General features: G+C 39.2%; 1 protein-coding gene across 2 annotated transcripts in view; it reads right to left on the bottom strand.

The window, feature by feature from the left end:
- The window catches only part of adam19a (ADAM metallopeptidase domain 19a), a 240,780-nt gene that overhangs the window by 89,574 nt on the left and 124,501 nt on the right, over window positions 1–26,705 (bottom strand). For both annotated transcript variants that reach the window (XM_028564941.1, XM_028564942.1), the window contains exon 4: window positions 6,104–6,185. In XM_028564941.1, the coding sequence (XP_028420742.1) occupies window positions 6,104–6,185 (82 nt within the window). The remainder of the gene's footprint in view (window positions 1–6,103; window positions 6,186–26,705) is intronic.

Below are 26,705 nucleotides of genomic sequence, written 5' to 3'. Positions count from 1 at the left end.
CTTTGCTTTTTTATTTTCTGGTGTGATTTCTGTCTTTTGTTTATTTGTTTGTTTTTCTTTCCTCGAGACCGCAGAGAGTGGGGGGTGGGTGAGGGTTGTTCTTGTTAAATTGTGTTTGTTCTGTGTGTTTAATATAAAGACAATACAAAATTTATCTTAAAAAAAAAATGGTAGGGCAGCAGTGAATGTGGAACCTTTTGAGTTCTGTTCACTTTCCTGGGAAAAATAAAGGCTGAGGAGACGAGAGACTTTTTAATACCAGAAGCTACCACAAGCTGCCAGAATACCTGACTTGCTCTGCTCACTACAGTTTTGTAACTTGTACAAAAGGAAAGAAAAATAGAGACAAAAAACACACAAAAACTAACACTTTCAACCTTTAAATTACGAATGTATCACATCTTTAATGATTTCAAACAGCAACTCTGTCTCTTGGCGTTAAGACCTACTGTTAATGTTGAAATAGGATTTATCACCATAAGGTTAAAATGATGCCTGCATCTCAATTTTTGACAATTCAAAAGTCTCTGTCAGCTTATCAGAGCAGGGCTCGAGAGTGCGACCAAAATTTGTAAGGGTGCGAGTAAGATTTTTCCTAGGTCGCACAGGAGCACCTAACGTTCTGGCATCCGCTGCCTCTCCACTAACGAAGCAATGTCGTTTATATCAATATGGTTTAATGTTGCGTTACATGACCCATTCCTTCTGGAAAGCCGTGCCTGTGTTTGGATCTCTCCTCCGCGCAGCCCCTCCCCCATTCACTCACACACAACGCCGTCGGTCCAAATTGCTTACATTTGTCTACAGTTTTAATTGTTATTAACACAGCTGTATATTGTATATTATTGTATATTGTAAGTATGAAAGGGGAAACCTGTATTGGTACCAGTGTTTCCGCTGGCAACTCTCTGTTATTGCGGCCGCCATGGTGAAAAACACATTAGAAGTTGTTATTAAATGCAACTAACTTCAGTTCGTTGAGTAATAGCGTGTAAGACGGAGCCTGCTGGATCATAGTTCATAAAAGTGCAGCGCAGTGACAATACAGACATTTCATAGCCTACACAAGACGGGTGTAACGCCGCTAATGAGTCAGCCGTCACTCTCTGAGTAGCCTAGCATATGCTTTTTCTAAAGATTTCGGCCTTTATTTTGATAGGAAAGCTGAAGACATGAAAGGGGAGAGAGAGGGGGGGATGACATGTAGGAAAGGGCCGCAGGTCGGAGTCAAACCTCTATATTTACCAACTGATCTATCCGGGCGTCCTCTTTCTCTTTTAATCAGTCTGTTATTGTTGTTGAAAGCTTATGAAGGAGCTTTCTATATATATATATATATATATATATATATATATATATATATATATATATATATATATATATATATATATATATATATAAATATAAATATAAATATATGTATTTTCAAACTGGTAAAGGAAACCCTGTCTTTGCATTTTATTTTAATCACAATCTGTTTTAATAAAAGAGCTTGTGAAAAGTGGCTTTGACTTAAAACTGAACATTTAGCCCACTTTGTAAAAAAATACAAAGCTATATATCGTGTATCGCCATTCAGCGTTACGGCGATGCGAGGAAAAATTTGGGTGCACCTAAATTTTGTGCTGGTGCACCTAAATAAAAAAAGTTAGGCGCACCAGTGCAACCAAGGCAAAAAGTTAGTGTGGAGCCCTGCAGTGAGTGAAATGATCTCTTTCATTTGAGCAGCAGCAGCAGCAGCAGCAGCAGCAGCAGCAGCCGTGAGTGCTCTGTTAGCACCAACAAAACAAGGGTCAGTGAGAACTCTCCCTGCCACCCCTAAGCAATTAATTAGTCTGGTTACAGGTACAGGATGTGATGCGAATGCAGTCCAACAAATAGGCCCACTAGGCCTTGTTTCAACTGTGTGGGGAACAACCTGCCATCTGTGAGGGCCTACTGTACAGAAAACCAATGTCACATCTGCAGTTCAAGCTGTGTGAACATCAAACATGTTTGCAGCACGTTATTTTAACTCCGTTTTAGTTCACTTTGTTTGATCATGTTGTAACTCTCTCTGAAATTGCTTGTGATTGAATGTATTTATTTTTGACTGCACAATTGTCAATGTTGTGACACAACATTGAGGATTGTCACTGTTCCAGGTACTCATTCTCAAAGTGGAGAGAGAGATTTTTTTTACTTAGCAGGGACTACTTGAACTAGCCACACAGCAAGTGAACGTGGTGAACAGTGGGTAACTGCATGCACTTACATAACCTAAAAAGCTCTAAAACTAACCATTCATTTGAATCTACTTTTATTTGTTTAAAGAAGAGGATTCATCACTTAACTAAGCATAAGCGTACACAATTGGGCATGCAGCACTGCAACCAAACATCTACTGAGGACAAATAGATGATTTGGTTTCTATGATGTTGATCAAAGGGCCAATCAGGGTGCTTAACCACCTCCGATCATCAAAAACGCTTGAGATGTGAAACGTCTGGAAAGATTCTGATAACTGGAGTCTTTAAAGATTGAAATCAATTTACTTCAATGGACAAAGCATGAAGAGGACTGGGATTTTGCTAAATACTGTTGATGGAAGACCAAAGAGGCAATCACCAAAAGGATTTTTTTTCCCGCAATTTTGAATCTCAAAATTTGAATGTCTTTTATTTCTGAGGAAACTAAGGTCCTTTAAGGCAAGCAGCAAACATTTTACTGTTTTCTATCAAAATGTATGGCCTTTGCCTTCTTTGACTACAGGATGATGGGCACTCTGTACACAACGTTACCTTTGTGTCTGTGGCATAAAACCATTTTTTTGCATGCATGTTTTGAGTTTGTGCATGTGTATGTGTGATCCGAGTCTGTATACACGTACAAATGTGTAAACGTGTTTTTTATAGATACATTACATTTGTCAGTGTCTATTAAAATGTGTGAAATGATAGTGTTTGTACTATTGCACATACAGATAAACAACAGTTTTACATGCATTTACAATACAAACATTTGTGTGCCTGTTGTTTTACATTTCTTCATATTAAAGCTGTGCATGTTTTAGAGTTGAAAGCCACCAGCATGATGCTGTTTTGGGGCTCTAGCAGTAGTCATTCAAATAACTTCTATTTTCTACTTAAAACGTGACCCTGCTCCCTAAATTTCCAAACACAGGCCGTCTGACACATGGCCGACAGCGTTAATAAAGGGCTTCAGAATTTATGCATTGCTTATGGCAACAGCCTTGTGCCACTACAACATCTCCCATGTGGTTATAAGAAATATGATTAAAGAAAAAAATTTATATATATATATATACACACATACACACACACACATACACACACACACACACACACACACACATATATATATATATATATATATATATATATATATATATATATATATATATATATAAATAAAACTATATAGATAAATAGATAAATATAAATAAATAATAAATATATATATAAAATTGACCACAACTTAAAGACAACAATGTATGCTTTTTTTGAAACAGATGAACCGAACTACAGGTGTGAAAATGACTTCAACAAAGTGAAACATATTCCTACTCCTTTGAATTATAAAGAAACCTCAGCAGCTTGGCTTTTCAGTTCTGTAGTGACAACACACAATGATCTATTAATACTAGGTGTTTTGTATGATACTATATTTTACTAAAGGTCAAAGCCAAGCTGTCCTGGTGCTGTACCTTTCATTGATATATGAAAATATATCCCTACATTACATGCAGGAACACGTGGAATAATTGAGAGGAACACGGGAGACAAACTGAAGTTGGGATCCTAAAGTAAAGATTTTTAGTTTGATTTTGAAAAATGTTTGGTCCTTTTCCCCACTTACATATCTATGTCTGTTACTAAGCAGTACTGCTTTTCCTCACTGTACTCTTTTATCCCTGTTAAAATGTAATTGTATTGCTGACACTATTTTTTAATCTCACTCTTTTGCTCCCAATTGGCAGGCCAGCACCTAGCCTCTCAGCTCCGCCGCCATTGGTGTTTTAGTGTGTGTGAATTGGTGAATAAGAAACAAATTATAAAGCGTTATGTCCGGTAAGGTAGAAAAGCCCTATATAAATCCAGTTCATTGACCATTTACAATGATAATGAATTGAATATTGTTAATTTCATAAAGATTGATAGATTTTTACAAATTTTAATTTTCAATAGAAATTTGTTAAAATTACATACATAACATAACATAACATGACATAAGTCAACTCTTAATAAACTCTACAAATCTAAAATTAAACTCTTCAAATTCAATAAGTACAATGTGACATTTTAAGTTTAGGTTGCTAATTTAAATATTAAGTCCTTTCCACGTTCATTTACATAAACACTTTTTTCAGTTAGCAAAACCAATTTTGCTTGAACAATTGTACAAGGTTCCCTATAACCTGGTGCATTGTTAAAGGTATCACTATTTACATTACAAATTGACCCCAAAGCAGTTACATTAAGAGAACCCTGAGGCCATTTTTACAATTCCTTGTCCGTCAGGTTTTATTTTCTAAAAAAGCTTGTAAAACATCAACCCTGTTGTTTATAGTCAATCAATGTACATCATTTTTTACAGGAAAAACTGGGCTATTAGAATATTTGTGCTGTAGTGAGGTCACTTGAATGTAAAAAAAGGTTGTATGACCTTAAAGACAAATAAATAAATAAAACGGAAAATTAATCTCACAGATATTTATTGATATCACACACAGAGCAATAAAAGCTAAGCCAATCTCCTGTCTAAATCAGTTCGCATATGTCTTGGGTGTCAAACTGTGAAGAAATAGACGCTTTTGCCAATAATCAAAATAATAATGTCAAATGTATTGATATCACACACACAGCAATGCTACACAAGCATTTGTGTTGTCTAAAACAGTTATCCTATATATTTGGAGTCATCCAGTGCAAAAATAAACATAATGAACATAATAACTCATATAAATGACAAACTATTTACATTTCTTCAAAAAAAGGCCAAGCCCAAATGTATCCCAAATATCTAAACAGTGACGACATTCTTCTCTGTAGAACGGTAATAGACCGTAGATATCGCTCTTTTTCACTTTACTCTTTGTTCTCGCTCGGATTTCCTGGAGTGACATACATAGTCTTTGTGTGACAGATCTGCCTTCCCATTGGTTGAAAAACGTCAACACACTCTCGCAAAGCATCATGGGAGATTTATATTAGATGGTAGCACAGAGTTACGGGCAGAAATGACCGAAAACGTGATAAATTATGGACATTGAGTGGATAAATCTTGGATGTAAGCATTTGGATTTATTGCTGAACAACTCCGAAAAGAGGAACAAGTTCCGTGCTGGATAGAAAACCTTCTGGAAAGGCTACAAAGACACCAAAGACACCCCTGTGATGGCTAACTCCTTAGCTTTCAGCAGGAAAAGACGGTAAGCAGATACATTAAACCGTTATTAAATTATATAAATATTAATTGGAGGTCACGTGTGACGTCGTCAACGATGTCGTAGGGCTCTGAGGGAACACACTACAATAGTCAACACAATAAAAGTGTGGCTCTACAGACTCTACTGTCAGTGAGTTATGAGTTACATTTCATTCAGATATATTGAGGTGAGAGGTCAAGGGACCCCTTTTAAAATGGTCATGCCAGTTTTTCCCTCACCAAAATGTAGCCTATTTTTGGAACGTTTTTTTTTTACCCCCTTCCCAAAACAGCTAGCATGACACAGTTGGTACCAATGGATTTTTTAGGTCTTCTAGTTTCATATGATACAGCCTTAACTTCAAACATAAAACATTGTTATGCTGTGTAAAAGAGTTGGCAGTTGCGTGCAGTAAACATGAAATAGTCCTTTAAAGGTCTAGTTTAGGAGTAGATCATGAAACTGGCGTTAATATTAGAATTAGGTTTTGGTTAAGGTATAGTTAAGGGTGTTAAGAATTAGGACACTGGTTAGGATTAAGAAATGACTGAAGTCAACAAATGTCCTTGTGACAAAGAAAGCGATAATGGGATGATGTGCTAGTAAACAACATAAAAGAGGGGGAGAAAAAACATCCTCTTACAGACTTACTTAAACCCATTGATTCATACTTACAGTGTAATTGTCATTGGGCACAGTCACTGGCTGTCCATCTTCTGTGTAGTAGGTCTCTGTAAAGTCTGGGCCTAAAAGCTCACTGGGAAAGAAAAAGAGAAGAGGGGAGATGATTAGATAAGACATAACTTTAATTGTCTCTGTGTAATGTAGGTCTTAGCAGTAGCAGGTCGAAATAGGACAGAACATAGAAAAATAGTCTGAGGCCACACTGCTTTTACAGTCAGGAACCCTGTCTTTATCCATTTGGAGCATCTTGCTTTGGATGTGCAGTATGAAAGTACTGTTATATCCACCATGACCAAAAGGAGAAAATAAAAGCCAAGTTGGCAGCAACTGTTTCTGCTCAACTTGTCTAATCATCAGTTAATGCAGGGATGGACTGGGGCTAAAAAACAGCCCTGGACTTTCTCCCAAATAGGCCCATCATCCAGCCATTCACGCCTTGCCTTGCCATGCCACTAGCCAGGATGTCCTGATACTATGCCACAGTGTTGTAGCCTATCAGACAAGGTATTCACAGCAAGTAACATCTCAAAACCAATGATGATAATTGGGGTTGTGTTTATTATCCATTTGCGGTTGGTACCATCTTTACAACTAAACACTCTCTGTAGAGATAGGGGTTTAGGCTTTTGCTGAGGGTGGTAAGCAAAAAATGTTTCCAGGCTGTGACTATCTGACTTGGGCCGTGTGAAATATTGTGATGTAGAGCATCCTGGGACATCCTGGCACTTCCCTGCATTGAATAACCTATTTAATATTTTGTCAATGTCATATTACACTTTTGATTCATATTAAGGCTGTGAAATGATGAGAATGACTAGGCCCTATCAATTTTGTCTGTGCTTTCACAAAAAACCACCAGCTCTTTGCCAGTTCCACAATAGTAAACGCAAATATGAAAGACAAAGAAAAACTGCACTCTGATGGAAGACAGACAGAAACTGCAAGCTAGGATTTTTGCTTAAACTTTTGGTTACATTTGGGGAATTATTTTAGCCTTGTGAGCCCGTCCTGATCTCGCGAGCTCCAGTTTTCCACTCGCAGATCAATCTGGCCAATCAGCTAACCAGTATTTTCAGACTGGAACCTGAAATGGTGTCTTTTATTCCTAAATTCTCGTTACACAAATGGCAAATATCCTTTACCGACATGTTGCTTGCTTGCTGAGCTAACAAGCTATGCTTTGCCTGCAGCAGCAGGGGCTTGTGGTTGTATTTTCATACGCTTCGTGGATCTGATTGGTTGATTTGGCCCCGTCTATCACCAACATAGGTGATAGACAGATGGTTCATCCAATCAGCTAACCAGTATTTTCGCCCCTTCCCAAAAGTTCTCCAACGGAAAGTTCCCAGATGGATATGCCGAGCAAATGTGAAACAATCCATCTGGCGGAGTCAGGTTAGAATTATTTAGCCCCTTTCGCATGTTTAGAGTGGTACCAATGCATGCCTGACATTTTCCCGTTTAATTCAATACCATAATCTTCATTCTAGCCGCAAAAGTGAGCTCACTACAACCTCTCATATACGGCGAAGTGAAATCGCGGTCAACCAACCCAGGATTCATTTCTAACGCGTTTAATGTTTCAAATTAACCTAACAGAAATTATTAAATACGTTAAGTTTGACAGCACTAAATGGCACGATCATTTTCATAATCATGATGCACACCCATGTTGATAGTTGACTGTAATTTGCTAAGATAGGGATAAAGGCAGCCTATTATAATGTGCCCTGATCCTGGCACTCAGTTCCTCTTGCTGTTGTGAAATTAACTCTGCTGCCTGTCCCTCATCATGACCAGGCTGTGGATTGGTGATAGCCAGACTAGTAGGCCTACTCTTCTTCCTCAGTTTCTTTTACACGTGGCCTTGACCAACTGCCACTTTGCTCGTTTGAAAGCCATTATGTCTCTCTCTCATGGGTGGGCCAAATTCTCTGGGTGGGCAAAGCAGAGAAAGGGGAGGTAACCTTTCTGTGTCGATCTGGAATCTTGCTCCTCATGAGGTCATAAGGAGAAGATTCCAGATTGGCCCACCTGAGCTTTCATTTTTTTAAGAGCAGAATACCCAGGGCTCGGTTTACACCTATCGCCATTTCTAGCCACTGGGGGACCATAGGCAGGCTGGGGGAACGCATACAGTATTAATGTTAAAAAACCTCATAAAGTGAAATTTTCATGCCATGGGACCTTAACAATAATTACTTCTTTCACCAGTAAATTGCTTTTAAACAACAAAAACAGATGAGAAAATGGTATTGTACAATAACTTTGAACGCACCACAAGGTTTACCAGTTTACCAGTAAACGCAACATTTAGTCCCGTCTATGTTGTTTTTCAGACAACAGCAGTGACCATAGTGCTAGTTTGTGTCTTTTAGCTCTTAGCTTTAGCTGCAGACTGTTGTACGTCCTGGTGTTGAAATCCTCTACAGTGAAATACAGTCACACTTTTACACCGTTTAGCCGTCGGCATTTTAACCAAGTTTTAATGTTAGTGTTTACTAGCGTGACATGCAGCGATGTTTCTGTTGCCTCTAACGTCTGTTTCGGAGCAACAGAGAGCAGCGCAGACATTTAAGTGGCCCCGTAATGAGGCACTGAAATCCGCGTTGTCCGGAAGATACTGGGGCACTGCTGCCATATTAGCACCGGATTTTAATATGCGCCGTTAACGTGAACAGAAAATTGTTACTGTCAAGCCCTGTGACGTTTGATTTCCGGGATTGTTCAGGTGCCGCCGGAAATTATCAATGGCACTGAAGGTCAAAACAAGAAAGCATTTCACAAACACTTCAACCTTTCAGAAACACTTCAACATTTCACAAAACAAAACAACATTTCACAAAACAAATTAACATTTTCATCCAGTCAGCTACAAGGAATCATCGTCTATTACGTACCTACTTTTTCCGGTTTGGGTCTCAAATGTCGTTTTGTCTTTTGCTTTTGTGAAATGTTTTTATTTTTGTGAAATGTTGAAGTGTTTTTTTTTAAATAATTTTTTGTTTTGTGAAATGTTGTTTTGTTGAAGTGTTTTGTAAAATGTTTTGTGAAATGTTGAAGTGTTTTCTAAAATGCTTTCATGTTTTGACCTTCAGGGCCACTGTCGGATGTCGTCCCCTTCTGCTATTGGCATTTTAAACTCCGGTGGATTTCTGAGGACTATGGTTAACTGCTCCTCAGATCTCTGCAGGGTAAATCCAGACAGCTAGCTAGACTATCTGTCCAATCTGAGTTTTTTTATTTTTTAAGATAATTTTTTGGGGCATTTTGGCCTTTAATTCGACAGGAGAGATGAAGACATGCGAAAGGGGAGAGAGGGGGGAATGACACGGAACCTGCGGCCACGGAACCTGCGGCCACGGGCAAGGAACCTGCGGCCACTGCGTTGAGGAGTTAACCTCTATATAGTTAGTTAGTTAGTTAGTTATATTTTATTTCTGTGTCATGCCAAACATCTTGGCCCATCCCACATGGGATTACAAGACACCACAAATTCACTTATTCAACAAACATCTTATATATAGACATACACATACATACATGTATATACACGTACACACATACCACACACAAACAACTAGTTCTCACACTCGATAAAGAGCTTTTTTCCTCTTCTCCCAGGCTTTATCTAAATAATTAGCCAATTTATATGTTTCATATGTGAACAGCCATCCATATATATATATATATATATATATGTGCGCATGCTCTACCAACTGAGCTAACCCGGCCACCCAATCTGAGTTTTCTGTTGCACGACTAAAACAACAGGTTATTTTTCAGAGGCACTGTTGCTCTGTCTCGCACATAGCGCCGCCCAAGACGGTTGTGATTGGTTTAAAGAAATGCCAATAAACCAGAGCACGTTTTTCTCCCATCCAGGAGAGTTGAAACAGGTCACATACTTATTTCACAAATAAGTTATTTTGATTCAATGGTGATTTACAGTTTTACCAGGTTTTTTTTTTTTTTTTTTTTTTTGGAACTGATGTTTGGATTTGAAATCAAATCTTCCAAACGATTCCAATAAAAAATTCCAAGTTGGAACAGGTTCTCGATGCCTGAAGTTTTTTATTTTTTTCTATATTCCCTCACTTCTCACCACTTATTACTAGACATTTGATATTTTACCCATTTTATATTATTATAACAATTTACCCCTTATATATTCAAATAAAATTCTAAAATAAACACCTAAAAATCAATTCAACATTTAATCATAATTTAATCAGAGCAGAAAACTGCTGCCTTTTATGGGATGATACATCCAATCATGTTGCCTCTTTAGGGGTTTTGACCTCAAACCAGAGAGGCCTGGATGACCCAAAATCAATGATTAGTAGTAGTTAAACATTTTAACTGGTATTGATACCTGAAATTTGGTGCTGGTACCCAAAGGTACTTATTCGGTACTTTCCTTCTGTTGTAGCAAAAAAATCATTTTAGTTGTAAAAATAATTCAACATATTCATCCTATTTACTTTTTTACATTTTGTTATGTATTTAGAACATTTTACACACCACACAAAATAAAACTCCCTACCTCCCGTTTCTTATTCTATTTTAGCCTGTGGCTTTCCTTCTCTTTCATGACGGTTTTCAATTCTTTTTAAGCATTTTGAATTGCCATGTTGCTGAAATGTGCTGTAGAAGTAAAGTTGCCTTGTCTTGTGCTACAACCTCCAGCCTGTCAGTCTGTTAGCAGGGCATAGAGAACCCTGTTGTGCCTGTTTGTCTCAGAGTAAGTGTAACGTTAACGTTAAGTGTAACGTTAAGTGTAACGTTAAGTGCACTGCGACCGCTTTTGCCTCGCCATTTATTATATTGCAGCACACCCTGTCTGTGTGGAGTTTTAAAAAGTGTAACCACTTGGCATCCGATCACTCGGACACATTTGGACGTGGTCTGGACCACATATGACCATTCTTTAGGCAGTGTGAATGTGTCCTGTTAAGACTTCACTCCCTTATTTGCTGGCTCTATGCACTCACTAAATTTAAATTACATGATTGAGAAATCCTTCCAACTACTTAGGCTCAGAAACCTTTGCTCCTGATTACAATAAACATAGAACATGCAATCTCTATAAATGTCTGACAGACACCCTACCATACCAGAGTAATGACAGTAATTGCCTGATGTGTGAGACCTTATTCTATCTCATACTACACTTGCCCACTGAATTTCTGCTTTGAAGAAAGTGCAAAGACAGACAAAGCTTCAATGATATTCATAGCTTCTTTCCTTGCTTGCTGATCCCTGTATGATTTTCTGATATTGCCAAGCTTGATTGCAATAAGCATAATCTCGTCCAAATGAAATGTTGGATCAGCAGGACCGGAGTCTTTCATGTTGATGGAGTGAGGCATTGATAACAAAAAAAGACAGAGAAGGAGAAAATATCCCAATGCCTTTACTGAGATTGTATCAAATTTGATTAATCACTTAGTTATTTATAACATGCAAATTCTTATCTGGTGCAACCACACTCACTCAAAAGCACTTTTGTTACTGCTCTGCTGAAAGACGCCTTGCAGACTGCTACAAAAGAAAAAGAAAAGAGATTATTGTTTGATGTCTCCTAAAAGGTCACCATACATCAAAAATGCATTGGCTCCATTTTAGCTGGCAAGAATAAAAGGTGACATTCGTCATGTCTGGGGACAAAGGAATCCTTCGTCAAATGCCAAGACGTCCCTGGACGGACACATCAGTGTTACAGATGTATGGATCAGTGATACCATCAAGACATCTGGCCTCATTCAGCCTCTGTGTGTAGCTGAATTACTGACCAGACAGGAGTCACACTTTGGCAGCAGGTCCATGAGCACAAATGGGCAAATGGAAGACGGACATGAAAAGATGAGCCCAATCTCCATTTTGTCCTGGGGGGCCTATTGTATTATTCATTGAGGGGGATTGTAATGGAACATAATCCAGCTTTCGCACCCCATTAACTGCAGACAATTTGCTCTGCTATTTAAAAAGGCAGTCTTACGTAATAGTCCTCTAATGTTAATTTGATTGAAGCTTGAGCACAGAAACTTGTGTGCAGTGTGTGAAATTCTACTCCATCGTATTCAGAACAGTATTTACACAGCATTTTCATCAAAGGGAGGAAGAATAAAAGGCTGATTGCTTTTCATTGCAGGTTACTGCCTTTCAAGCTGCAAGGATGGTGTAGAGACAACGATTACAATATATCCTATGGCTGAATTAAAAACTGGCAAAGGGTGTGATTAAATGTGGAAAACCTTTAAGCTTAGCAAACACTGGTAAAATATTCCCCAACAGTGATCACCTACTGCTAATGGTTTTATTTCTGTAGCTCTGGCCATTGGTTTTATCAGTTATGACAGCTAACCAAAGTATTTGCTGACATCTCAGAACATGGCAACGTCACTAAAAGTAAGCCTAATAAAAGCTTGTTTTTGTTTCAAAATTCCGCTTAAAAATGAAAACGTAGTAGTGTTTTGTGCGTGTGACTGCAAATGTGTGTGTGGGTTCCAGATGGACGTAGGTTGTAGTAGCTGTTGCAGCATAAGGAATATAAGCCACAGATTTGCTTTCTGAGTGCTTTTATATACTCTAATCTAGGGCTAAAAGAAATGTGAAAATAATCATATTACAATTTTTTCATACCAATCACAGTTCATATCAAGTTGAGTTACATCTCTCCAGAAAATGATGATTTTGTGATTTCAGTGAAGTTTACCAACCTTACAATATTTTTGTGAATGATTCTTCTTTCTTTTCTCTTTTGAGATACAACCCCCACCTCTATGAGGAACATAGTGTGCAGATCTCACTCTGCCACATACTGCGTTTAGAACTATCGTCTACCATGAATGCTCATTAAAAAAATGCCAGTGGATGTGGAACAACTCATCAGCAGCCCTGATACTGAATAATTACACAAACACACCCAGCCTTTTTCCCTCCCTCAGAGCATCAGCTGCAAAGCCACACAGTGTGGCTGGGGTCAAACCGCTGTGCTACTTCCAAGAAGAAAAGTAATGGGCTCTTTTCGAGGCAGAGGGAAAGCAGACAGGCAGCCTGGCTTAGGTGTGCTGATAAGATTTTCTCTAATGAGCAGTTCGAGAGGATAAACAGCTGGACACAGCCCCCATGTGTGGTTGTACTGTGTTTTTATACCCATTATCTTTTTTCCTTTTGGCTTCTGATTGGTTAGCAAAGCTCATATATGGTTGGTTAAACAAGCTACAGTAGAAACCACAAGGGGAGGGGAAAAAGACAAAATACAAGCGATTGGTATGATGAGTGAAAAGAGGCATGTTACTGTCAGAGGTTAGTGAAAAACCAACAGGGTCAGATCTTGTGATAGAAAGATGTTGCTTCAGAAATCCGATGCTGTTTGTGCGTTATCCTTCAAGAAAAATACTGTTTTAAGAACAATAACTACAGGATGATCAAGGTTGAGGTCTGGTTATCCATCCATCCATCCATCTTCGTCCGCTTATCCGGTGTCGGGTCGCGGGGGGAGCAGCTCCAGCAGGGGACCCCAAACTTCCCTTTCCCGAGCAACATTAACCAGCTCCGACTGGGGATCGAGGCGTTCCCAGGCCAGGTTGGAGATATAATCCCTCCACCTAGTCCTGGGTCTTCCCCGAGGCCTCCTCCCAGCTGGACGTGCCTGGAACACCTCCCTAGGGAGGCGCCCAGGGGGCATCCTTACCAGATGCCCGAACCACCTCAACTGGCTCCTTTCGACGCAAAGGAGCAGCGGCTCTCCGAAGCTCCTCACGGATGACTGAGCTTCTCACCCTATCTCTAAGGGAGACGCCAGCCACCCTCCTGAGGAAACCCATTTCAGCCGCTTGTACCCTGGATCTCGTTCTTTCGGTCATGACCCAGCCTTCATGACCATAGGTGAGGGTAGGAACGAAAACTGACCGGTAGATCGAGAGCTTTGCCTTCTGGCTAAGCTCTCTTTTCGTCACAACGGTGCGATAGATTGAATGCAATACCGCACCCGCTGCGCCGATTCTCCGACCAATCTCCCGCTCCATTGTCCCCTCACTCGCGAACACAACCCCAAGGTACTTGAACTCCTTCACTTGGGGTAAGGACTCATTCCTTACCTGGTTAGTATTTGATTAATCAACTATTCATTTAATCTATATAAAATTTCAGAAAATAGTTCAAACAAATAACCACTAAACTTTTAGAACCACAATGAGGTCCTCAAATTGTATACAGTCATCCAGTGACATCAAACACTGAAAAACAGACATCTGAGAAGCTGGAGCCTTTCTTACAAATAAAAAAGGTAATTAAAAAGCTAAATACAGTACACTCAGGGGTTATGGTGGCTAATGTTAGTGAGTGTTAGCAAACTCTAGATATTGTACATATTGCTGTATGAATGATAGCACTGGGTTAGTTTGCTAACTTTCTGACTCTTCAAATAGTCGTTTCAGTTTCAGCATCTACCATTACACTGGAATTGTCACTTAGTAGCCACTGTTTTCATGGAAGCGCTACCGCCGTTAAGGGGCCAGAATGGAGAGGCTAAAGAGGAGCAACTTTCCTCAGACCATCCACATCCTGAACAAGGGCAGCAAGTCTGAGTGACCTCACCTCTGATGTTGCTTACAATTACCTATTTTCTTTGTTGTATGTATTGTGCTGTTGTACATATGGTATTGTTGTATATAATGTATTTTTGTTATATATATATATTCCAAGCACAGTACTGGAGGAGGCACATTTCACTGCACAATGTAGAGATATGTAGTATGTGACAAATAAAAAACTTAAACTGTTCCTGATTCATTTTTCAATTGGCTGAATATTTTGTCTTCTTTTATACTGCCATTCAGTTTATCAATACTTAGCTAGGTAATTCCCTACTATTAACTAGTGTCATGTAAACCTTCCTCACTCTATCAGCGGTATCTGTCCATCCATCCGTAAATCCATTGACATTTATGTTTAATTAATTTAAAGTTTAAATAATTAATTAAATTTTTTCTCTTGCATAATTATCAAAACAAACCAATGAGCAATATTAATAAAAGCTGGTGCCATTTCAGATAGTGATGAACTGTCAAAACTACAAAAAATAACACCAGGTTGTTTTTCTTTAGCACTACATGCTCTATTCATTGCCTTTGAGTGTTTGCTTATTGTGTTTTCATTTGAAACGGACAGGATCGCTGGAAATTCACACACCCTGCAGTGTGGGTGGCCCTGAAGGTCAAAACGAAAGCATTGCATGTTATTTTGTTTTGTGAAATGTTGTTTTGTTTTCTGAAATGTTGACATGTTTTCTGAAATGCTTTCGTGACCTTCAGGGCCACAGTTGATATACCCAAGATAGACCCAAATGTCAACAGCACACATACCTCACCTATGTCCATTTGAAATGTGATATCAGACTTCTACCATCACCAGATTTCATAAGCCAAACACTGACAAATGCAACCAGTGTTAGAGCATCACATGAAAATGACTAATAGTTAATGACTTAAATGGTCTGCTGTCTGAGAAGGTCTCATTCAGTCATGCCTAAGGGCTGCTGGGACTATTAAGAAAACAGGGAATACCAAAGTCAGTGAATGGCTCCATTAAAGTAAGGCTCTTCATTATTGTACAGAGTTAGTGAATGGAACTATCACATGTTGAATATTAAATAAAGTAAGTGCTTGAGGCGTATTTGCTCTCAGATGAAGCTTTCTGGAGGGTTACCAACAGCAAAGTCATGTTTTCATTAATGTGTAAAGAAATTGCTACTGTAACTTGGCTTTAGCCTGAAAGGTTTCTTTGTCCAGCAGAGAATGGGTGCTGACTTTTGCCTCCTACAGCCAGAAACCAGAGAGACAGAACTTCTTCCTTCCTTATTTGAGGTGGCACACTCTTTCACCATAACACAGGAAGCTGTTAACTGCTGTAACGTGCCTTTACATAGTCCACATGCTTGATGATGATGATGAATGATAAGAGTGACCAGTGTCAAATGGTTAAGAAATCCACAGCTGCATCAACCGGCGTCCAGCCAGTGCTGGTAGGGGCAAGTGCTCGTTCATCGCTTTGATAAAGATGACACAATACAGAAATAAATTTCTGATTTCTTATGTATCTTTAAGAACAGATTCATAAGGACAAGGAATCAGAACAGTAGTCTGATACAGGAACTGATGTTGCCAGTAAACTATGAAATCATGCTGCTAATGCATAAAGGAAATAAGGACTGAGAGCTAAAGGGTATCGTTCCTTCTTTTAGTCACAAACTGACTTGCTTGTTCTTGAGTTGCTGTTGTCTTTATGCTGCGGGTTGTAAAAAGTGTCAACATGCTCTCCAGCATGTGTAAGACCAACATCTTTAGTATCTCTGCCTTGTTTCTTTAGAACGATGCCTGGCTTCTCAAAAACACAGCAGCTGTGTCGGAATTGTTAGCGTGTGCCACCTACTCAGCACAGATGAGGTGTTAACCACAAACCCTGACACAGGTTATGAAACTAGTCTAACACTGTTCTGAAGTTGTGATAGGCTGAGACACATGCAAAGCTGTTTTGACCTCAGATAATCTAATTGTTTAAGTGCAAATGCAAAATAACCACTTACACCCTTATGTAATATGGCATAAGGCAGCCTGTTTGTATATGCAATGTAAGAAATACATTTAATTATTTCATTTATTCTTTAAACCAATCACAAACTACTTGGAAGGCAATAGGCTCTGGACGAAGTGACGGTGGCTCTGCAAAATAGTCTCAGGAAGGAACTTGTTTTGGTGGAACATTTGCACCCCGCAAAAGAAAATGCTGCATACAATATTAATGGAGCTAACTGCTGACAAAATCCAGTAACATGATCTATTTAAATTACCTGGATACATGGTTAAACATAATTTGCTATTACCACGGCGATAGCCGTGTGTAATTAATTCATAGCAAATCCCACCAACAGACTTAATAATATAAAATTATAGTATACATGACTGACAGACTGACATTGCCATCCATGGAACCACTCTGGTAGCATGGCTAAAAACTGGAAACCTCAGATACCAACTTGATCAAGGCAAGAAGCAGAACATTTTGGGGGATAAAGCACGGTATGTAAGTAGGTACTACTGATGATAGTTAAGCATACCTTAGCACAGCTCATGCTGCAAATAAGATGTGGCAGTAGTCTTGATGGCTGTTCAATCACGTAATTGATTTTTGCTGGGCAGGAAAGAGTATTAAATCTTTTAATGGGGCTTCAAAACATCACAAAATGCAGTGTGAGCACAGTTTACCCTGAAATTGCTTTGAAATTCCCCATAGTGAACTGAGAATTGCCAGTAATTGCTCCCAAAAGTTTTGCTCTCCTCAAGGCCATTGATAATCATACAAAAAGAAAGCACAACAAGTGTAAAAGAGTGTAAATGGAGCTGTGTACAGGCCTTTCTAACAACGACACAATGACCAAAATGTACTAAAATCTGGTCAAGACCACGCGTCTTTTGTTGTCAGTTAATTTTGTAATAATTGGTCCATTTCTTGTTTGTTTTCTAGAAACAAAAACAGATTGTTTTTTAACAGGCAAAAGCATGTTTTACTGGAGTTAAGAGTTTCAAGAAGAATGTAGTCACACCTTCTCTAGCTCCTCCTGTTTGTGCCTACCCATTAGTTTCCCCTTTTATAAGTGATCACTTTTCAGTGAAGCTGAGGTTTCAGAACATTTTAAGTAATGGTGACGGCTGACACGATTTTATGGTGCGCTTTGGAGCTGTGATTTACAGTTGTGGAGAGAGGACAGTTTGTCTTTTCCTGCTGTGTCCTTTGTTTGGGCCTTAAGGATTGTGGTGAAGGAACAAGTAAAGCAATGGTTTCGAAAATGGGTTTAGAAGCAATATTTTCTAAATATCTTTTTCTTTATAACCCAAAACTAACTTTGAAGCCCATTAGGTTGTCCCATCAGACTATATATTATTATTCACCCCGCAGTGGCTTACATAGCTATTTTTGTCAGAATAAGCTTCATTTCTATGGTTCTGTGTCACTACACAGTATTTAGATTATGCCATTATATTGTGGCAGTAAAATTAAAGCTCTTCTTGTCTGCATTTATTGATAGTGCAAGATCCTTGGCATTTTCCCCAACAAGGACAGCCTTTGTAGCAGTCCTTGTGCTGCAGGGGAAACTATCATAAGGTTGTCTGAATATAAAACTTATTTTATTCTCAGTCCCTTACAGTGAGCTCAGGTAAAGCAGATGACTGCAGAGTTGCTGCTACCAACTCATTAATATTATGTTGAATTAAGTAGGGGTTTAGATGTCATCCTTGACTTATACCTCTGTTCTGGATAAAGCTTTTGTGTTTTTATTATCTGTTTGAAAGCAGCATTTGTTTTGTTCCTATGATTTCCTATTGCTTTAATGATGACTTTGCCCTAATGCTTTTGTTTATCTCTGAGAAGCTGGTTGGACTGTCCAGGTCACTCTAACAATAACCATCCTTGTTCTTTGTCAGCTTGTTCAACATGTCCCAGAATGATTTATGACTTTGTTAGTTTTTTTCTAGCTCTTTTGTCATATAGGTGGTATTTCATGTTTTGACACAGGACCTTGGTGTCTGCAGTGTATCTGCTCTGCCGGATTTGTACAGCATATTTTTGCTTTGACAGCAGTCTCAGTAGTTGTCTCTTTGTAAGCACTATTACTTTGGCTTCGGCTATTTTTTTCACCTTGATGGTTTAAGAGATGGGCCTCTCGAGCTGATTCTTTGAATATGTCATTTATTTTTACACAATTTCTGTTCCCCTTTGTAGAACAGGAAGCTGTGAGAGGTATCACATGAGGCGGTGCATTGCTGTCTATGGCTCAATAATCTTAATAATCCTGTAGTGTGTGATGCTCCATTATTTGAGATTAGAGAGGAGAACATCTGTGAAGATCTCCTTTCTGTGCTTGACGCAACCCCATTTCAAAATTGGTTAGAATTTTAACGCTCCTGTAATCTGATCCCAGCTTAAAAGAGAAATTGGTAAATGTAGTCGATTGAAGCAATACATTCCTCAGTGTGTGCTATATTGATTGAGAAGCAAAATCTGTTGTTCTTTCTGCACCCTTTGACGTGACTGAGAACTGCACGCTATTCAGCTTGTATTTGGCCTCTGGGTAGCCAGGGGCCTTGCTATGGATGCAGCTCAAATACATAACCTCCTTGTTTTCTTTGCTTGTATTCCAAACTAGCTACGTTTACAACAGCGAAAATGGCATCCCAAAATATCAGTGCAGAGGATCGTAAGGACAATACATTTTGCAATGTAGTGAAGCTGTAATGCGCTGCCATTGACAATCAGGAAAATAATAAAGAGTTGTTGCTAAGGCTGAGCAATTTTATCGATTCTGCGATATAAATCGATATTTTATTCCCCAAGAAAGTATCGATTTATATGCCGCGAGTATCATACATAAGTCCCATTCAAATCCCCCGTGTTTACCCCCGTTCGCATTGCAGGAAGAGCGATTTGGTCAGCCAGCCGCTAGTGTCGCTGTAGAGCAGCCAACGTCAACTGGCGGCCCGCCGCCAAAGCTTTTAGTCTGGCCCCCAGAATAATCATGAATTCACAAAATGTAAAGAGGAAAAAATGTGTTCTGTTATTTATCATTTCAAGCATTTAGAGCAAAAACCCAGCCCCCTGTATTTACATCTCTATTCACATGCCGGGATTCTCTACAGCGATGCCCGAGCTCCACACGGCTGAGCCGAGGTGTAAAACACACACACCGCTGAGCCGAGATGTGTGTGCGTTAAAACACACACCGCTGAGCCAAGATGTGTGTGTGTTAAAGGTTAGAACACGCAGCCCCTGACTGGGAACGATACAGAGTTACTAACGGCCGCTGGGGCAGATGAACTCACGCTGATCTCTTTTCTGTAAATATGCTACAATTAAACCTTCGTGAGTAGAAAGTCAATACTTATCAATGCACTCACCTGTGTAGACCGGCATAAACATGTAGAAAGCGATATTTCAATCTGCTCAGTCCACCGCGCTGTTTTACGCAAACGCAGCTCTACTCTGCAAATAGCAATTTTTTACAAACAAGCTAAAACAAAAGCTGTCGGTTTGTAGTCTAACTGTTTATCTTAGGTTGCCGGGAATCTGGAAATTTTGACAAATTCTTGTAAACCTCACTGCTGGCTGAACAAACCAAACCCTCCGCTAGAGCGGACAATCTGGAACTACTTAATATGCACGTGAATGACGCGATCGTTATGTTCAGTGATGATGATGATTCTGGTTGTATTATTTTGCAACATTGTTTCATTGCAAATGAGGCATACATGACGAGTGCATAGCCTGCTTATCAGTCCATTCATCATAAAGCTGGGCTTTTGGCTTTTCCACTTCAACTTTTTGCTTCAGCCTCTTTGACAGTGACATGTTTACCTGACAACAGCCTTTCTTTCTGCAAGCATTTTCCACCAATCAGGATGCTGCATACTACAATAATTTTTCCATAATCACAGACTTTAACCATCACTCCTCAGTGAACAGCCTCCTAGTCTGAGATATTTTTCTAGTTAAAGAGCAAGTTATTATTAGGGAGTTTCCATGTTTTTTAGGAGTTTGCTCACACTAATACATATAAAAAAAGAAGAAGCATTAATTCAGTAAGAAAGTGAAAAAGAATAGGCGTATAAGGTATAAATTCATTTTATTTTCTTTTATTTGAAAGTCCGGCCGCTAGAGTGCTTAGAAAAATTCTGAAAAAAATGTAGTTGATGATCCCTGCTGTAGACTCTCTGCCCAGTCAGAGACATATATTGTGTAATTGATGTTTTCAGTTCAATTAATTAAATCCAAGTAAATGGAACACGCACAAGATGACACCAAAATCACTCGGTCCCCTTTAAATCTGTCAGAAAATGATGTAAGTGTATCGAATTATATCGAATCGTATCGTTGGCTGAATATCGTGATATATATCGTATCGTGAGCTGAATATCGTGTATCGTATCGTATCGTGAGATTAGTGTATCGCTACAACCCTAGTTGTTGCCATCTAGGTTCACACTGGTACAGAGCCTTTAAAAAATATTCTATTACCTGCATAAGTATAGGCACGACTTGTTTGGCTGGGCATCAGTAGCTCGAGCACGATGCTGGCACGGCGCTGTGAGCAGGAGAACTCAGCTTTATTCAGTCAATGCTTTGGCCGTGCATCTTTACCACAACCTTGTAAACTATTGGCTGATTGCTTTGTGTACAACAACCATAGCAACGCACAGAGCTGACCATAAGCTACAAACAGGCAAGAGGCTGTAAACTGTAAGAAACTGCGGGAAAAACCCTGATTGAGAAGCATATTTTGAATGCGCTGTATCCATGTCCAAACAATACTTCTAAAACCCAAATAATACCACGTCTTAATCGGAAAATCCTAAATTCTGAAAAAGGCCTTATTTGGAATATCCAAACGGAATATCCTTTTTACGTGACCTGTATCGAGTATTGTCACACTCTGAAGTATGGAATATTAGTGTGCATATAAACATACTCATTGTCTTCCAGCTCTGTCAGTCTTGTTGTACATTATATCATAAAAACTGTTCAGATAATTTCTAAAATGTTGGTAAAGGTAATCACAAGCAGCAGATATCAATCTACACAATGCAACATATTTCCACTTCCGGAGGAGTCAGGGTCCTTTTTGTTGAATGCATAAAGTCAATAACAACGAGCTTTAGGCAATCAATTTTAATGTGCTCATTTGCAATAATAAATATTGTTCAATGCTTTACCCTGATTGCACTCCATGTCTTAAAGTATTTATAGGTCAGCTGAAACAACACAACAAGCCCAAGAGCCCAGCCAGCTGTTAGTTATGTCTACAATGAACTACTGCCAAGAGCTGGCAGAGAGATATGTGCAGATAACATGGAGGGGGGGAGGGACGGACAAAGTGACCCATTGCCCTACTGACAGGAAAAGACATGAGGAAACTCACAAAAAATGTGCAAACACACACTCTCCTCTTGCTCACACACTTTCTCAGATGTTAAGGATTGCCATCTGTTTTTGATTTCTCTTTGTCTATTTTCTCCCGCTGCCCTCTTTTTATTTTCCCATTATTACTCACACATACCCAGACCTAACTCCTGCTGACAGTGTACACATAACTCCTTAAGTCCACTTTACTGGCTCCCCTCTCCCTGGCCCAAGGAACACCAAAAGTTGAGATGGGCTGATAAACATCTGACACGATGGGGAGGGAGGTGAACAGTTGCCCTCTCTTTGCTCTTCTCCTGTTTACAGCAACCGCTAACAGAAACCCATACCATCCCGATAACAGCCTCTTTTGCCTGAACATAAAAAATTATGCCAACACATGCCATGAACTAAATTAAATTAAGGCCAACCATAAATTGTGTACTGCTAAAGGGGGCTGAAAGGAATGGTATGCAAACAATTTCTTATCAAAAGAAAAAATGGCTCAATGCCTAAAGAGACCAAAAAAGAAAAGCAAAAAAGGGTAATTGAACATTTGAGAATGTCTGAATTAAGCATATTGTGCTGAGCCTCAAAGACACAAACACAGGAGGGCTGAGAGAGGACATTCATTGTGTCTGTAGGAAGAGTTGCTGGGAGTGAGAACAGTGGTGATAAGACAACAAAGAAATGATAGAAGCCAGTTTTCTAGTGCCAGTTCCCATAGCTACATCAAAACACTGCTAGCCCTTCTATTGTGCACTCTATGACCAATATAAATACTTAAAGCGTAATTACAGTGTTCCTGGGTCTGAGACAGAGTCAAGCTAAGTTAATGCCCGCTGGAAAAAAAGAAGAAATAAAATCAATGGCAGCGCTGCAGTTAATGTAATTATGCAGCCTGGTCCTCTAAGAGACATCTGGAAAACAGAGCTAGCATCTGGGGCCCACTGAGGGGCCGCGATTACACACTGCAGCAGACAACCTAACTCAATCACTGAAACACATGATTGCTACTAGACAAGAGCCAAGTGGCAGAGAAAAACACTAAACGATTACTCCTACAGTGCTTTGATATGTACGAAACCAATAGTATTTATTAAAGCTGCACTAATCAATATTTTTATATCAACCAAGGCAAATTCCTCGTAAGTGCCACTTACTTGGCAATAAAACCTTTTCTGATATTAACAATAGATCAAATGACTGTGTTTAATGTAAAAGGTGGTGCTCTTAGTGAAAAATAGACAGAAAATGATCACCAACTCTGCAGTTTCTCTCAGCTCTACTGAGCTTTTTAGCCTTTTTAAGCTTATTGTTTCAGTTTCAGGCTAGCAAAATCATCTAGGGCTATTTAGGGTTTAAGCATCAACATTGCAATGTGCGCAAGAGTCACATGGATGTGAATTATCAATTCAGGGAAAACAACAGGCATACAAAAGGAAAACTTCAAATATTGCATGACTTATAAAGTGTTTCCCGTTATAACTTACAGTGTAGGTAGGCCTGCCACAGTTTTATAATTAGCCAAAAGTATTTTTACACTTCTCAACGGGTGGGGTCCGCGCAGTCTGCCCAGGGGATTCAACTCGGTGTGTGTGTGTGTGTCTGTGCGACGCAACCAACTCTAGGTCTGCTTGGAAAGGCTTTACGATGAGGGTGGTTTGCAGCTGACAGTGCCTGGACCTCAGCGCTTCCCAGGGCCATACACAGACAACTGGGATGAGCTGTCATTAGAGCATCAGAGGTTTGCAGCAATGTCAGGAACCCCCCCATATGTATATCCCAGATAGATTGTTTTCCTTGCAGAAGATACAAATATCTATCTATACAATCTATAAATATGTTTATGATTAAACTGTTTACTAGAGCACAAAATCTTCATAGAGGTAGTCTCTTAATTTTGCCCTCAAAGTGCACCAGATTGATACATGTAATTTTAAAATGTACAACATTTAGAGGGTGTCTAGAGGGTGAAAAATTCCTGTAGGCTATTTTTTCATATCATAATATATACCAGAAAATGTCAGTTTTTTTTCAATATTGTGTGCAATCCTAAACTCTGCTCTCATCGGCCAGCCTTCAGTGACAGAGCTCTGATAAAGCCACTGTAAACTACCTGCACAGCAGCAAAGAGCAGACAGACACTAGCTGGTAAAGAAAGTTTAACATCTGTGCTGCTGTGGCCCACTGTTACTTTATATTACAAAGTGTAAACATAGTCACGGAATCTACACTGCAGATATGACAACTTTAACCCCTTCGTCAAGCATATATTTTCGTTTTAGCGCGAATTCAGACCAAAGAAAGCGATCCAGCGATTTGCAGCAGGGTTGTGCGCTGGTGGTAGTGTCACTGAAATGGCCTATTTGTGTTAGAGCACAAATAGGCCATTCGAATTTCATTTTTTATTTTTTTAAATATTCAAATAATATTTGAATACTTAATGCTCAAATGCAGCCCGTTATTAATAGATACTACACTACTCAGGCTTATGTATTGTCAATGGTACTTTAAGCATGTGGTTGTTGTTACACGTTCTGTCCACTAGAGGGACGTCCAACATCAGCCTGGCCTTAAAGGGGACCTATGTTATGGCGCATTGCATTTCTTGCACGCTTTGTTTACATTTATTTTCCACCACAAGCACACAGTATGTAATGAAACATGATCAACAGGTATATTGAAAAGGTTCTGTTGTAAAGGTTAACAGTGCTCGGTTAGCACAATGACATCATGTTAGAAAGTACAGCCGAAACGATTTGTCATAAACGAAGTAACGATACTGTTAGCCACGATGCTAACGGCATTGATAACTAAGCCAAACGCTGCTGTGACTACTATTTTATTATTTTATAAGCAACCTGTTTCTTGCAGATTGTCATGCTACTGAGAATATAGTTATAAGAAGATAATATATATAAAATTGAAGCTAACTCTGACAGCTGTAGGCCAGCTAACATTAACTTTAGCCATCTCCATGAACCTCCCACCTAAGCTCCTATAACTTGCTACGCAGTTAGAAAACAAGAACGGTAGATGTCCATTTTAAAGTAATGTTAAAACTATTTCCCCCCTGTATGTACTAATGTTACTCGGTACATAACGTTATCTCCATGATCTCAATGCCTTGTGTTTCTCACTCCTGCTAACTTATTGTTCATCAGATGTGACATGACAAAAGCATTTCGTGAGATTAGCCAACATATTTATAAAAAAATCACATTTGAATAGTATTTCAGCATTCAAATAGTATTGATTATATTTGACTTTTGTAATTTGTTCCAACAGCCCTAATATTTGTGACGTAATTTTGGGTTATTTATTGGGGGGCAATGTAGGACAAGTAAACTTTATATTCGAAATTATTGTTTTCCGTTTATAGATCGCAACATTTCCAATCGCACTTCCAATCGGCAGTTTCATTTCACGAAAAATGAGAGAAAAGAGACCGAGCTTTGTGCTTGAGCTTGTTGCAGGAAACAGTCAGCTGTTACACTCCTTGTGCTTGTTTCATTTTTTACTCTCATAGTGTTTTAAAACTTTCTTGTGGCAGCGATAGAGACAGGGATGTTCACTGTTTCCTGTACGGGACTCTCCCACCGCCTCAAAACAGACTGACAAGTGTAATCGTCGGTTACATGACAGACCACTCCTCCTGAACACCTCAGGACGGCCTGAGTGTTAAGGAATGCAGCCTTACTCTTAAACAAGGACAGGCAGCAGGTGACCTGACCTGACAAGCACACTTCACGGATACCCGCAACCTGACAACATGGTCCCAGCCGTGGTCATATTCTTAGACTAGGACAACTAGGAACCTCCATGTTTGTCACATTGGCTCTAATTGGCCCCAACGCCTGTTCATGGCCCATCACCCATCTGTGAAGTGTGCTGTCAGCTCCCTGAGGCCCTGTCACAGGATCAATGTTGATCTGTTGAAAATACAAAGAGTGATGATTGTTTAGGGCAAATATATGTTAGTCTTCTTTAGTGCTGCAAAGATTTGCTGATAAGTTGTCAACTATTAAATGACTCGCCAACTACTGTATTTTGATAATTTCTTAATCAGTTTGAGTCATTTTTATAAATAAAAAAAGTACAAAACGATTCCAGCCTGTATTTTCTAGTTTCGTCACTCCTCTGTGACAGTAAACTGAATGTCTTTGTGACAAAACACGACATTTGAGGATGTCATCTTGGGCTTTGGGAAACACATTTTTCACCATTTTCTGGACCATTCCATTTTATAGAAACAAACAACTAATCGAGAAAAAAATAGACTGATTAATCAACAATGAAAATAATCGTTAGTTAATACTATGGCCCTAGTCTTCTTGGCTTGCCAGTGGTATCATACATAGTTTAATTCAAGGTGCTGTAATGATCTAAAGAACTGGCAACTTTCATAGTACTCATATTTAACTCATACTTCTCTTAGCTTTTAACAGACTGCATGTTTATCTGGAATTGACAACTATAATCAAAGCTCTGAGCATTTCTTGAGTTGCCTTGTGTGGTGGGGAGCTGACTGCAACAAAAAATGGTCACATCACTAAGCATGGTGGCGTTTGACAAACAGAATTAAATACTGTAGCACACATTGGATGAGCCACGCAGACAACATTCAGTCAAG

The sequence above is a fragment of the Perca flavescens genome, chromosome 19, assembly GCF_004354835.1.
Source record: "Perca flavescens isolate YP-PL-M2 chromosome 19, PFLA_1.0, whole genome shotgun sequence".
Taxonomy (NCBI): Eukaryota; Metazoa; Chordata; class Actinopteri; order Perciformes; family Percidae; genus Perca; species Perca flavescens.
This window is presented reverse-complemented; position numbering and strand designations above follow the sequence as displayed.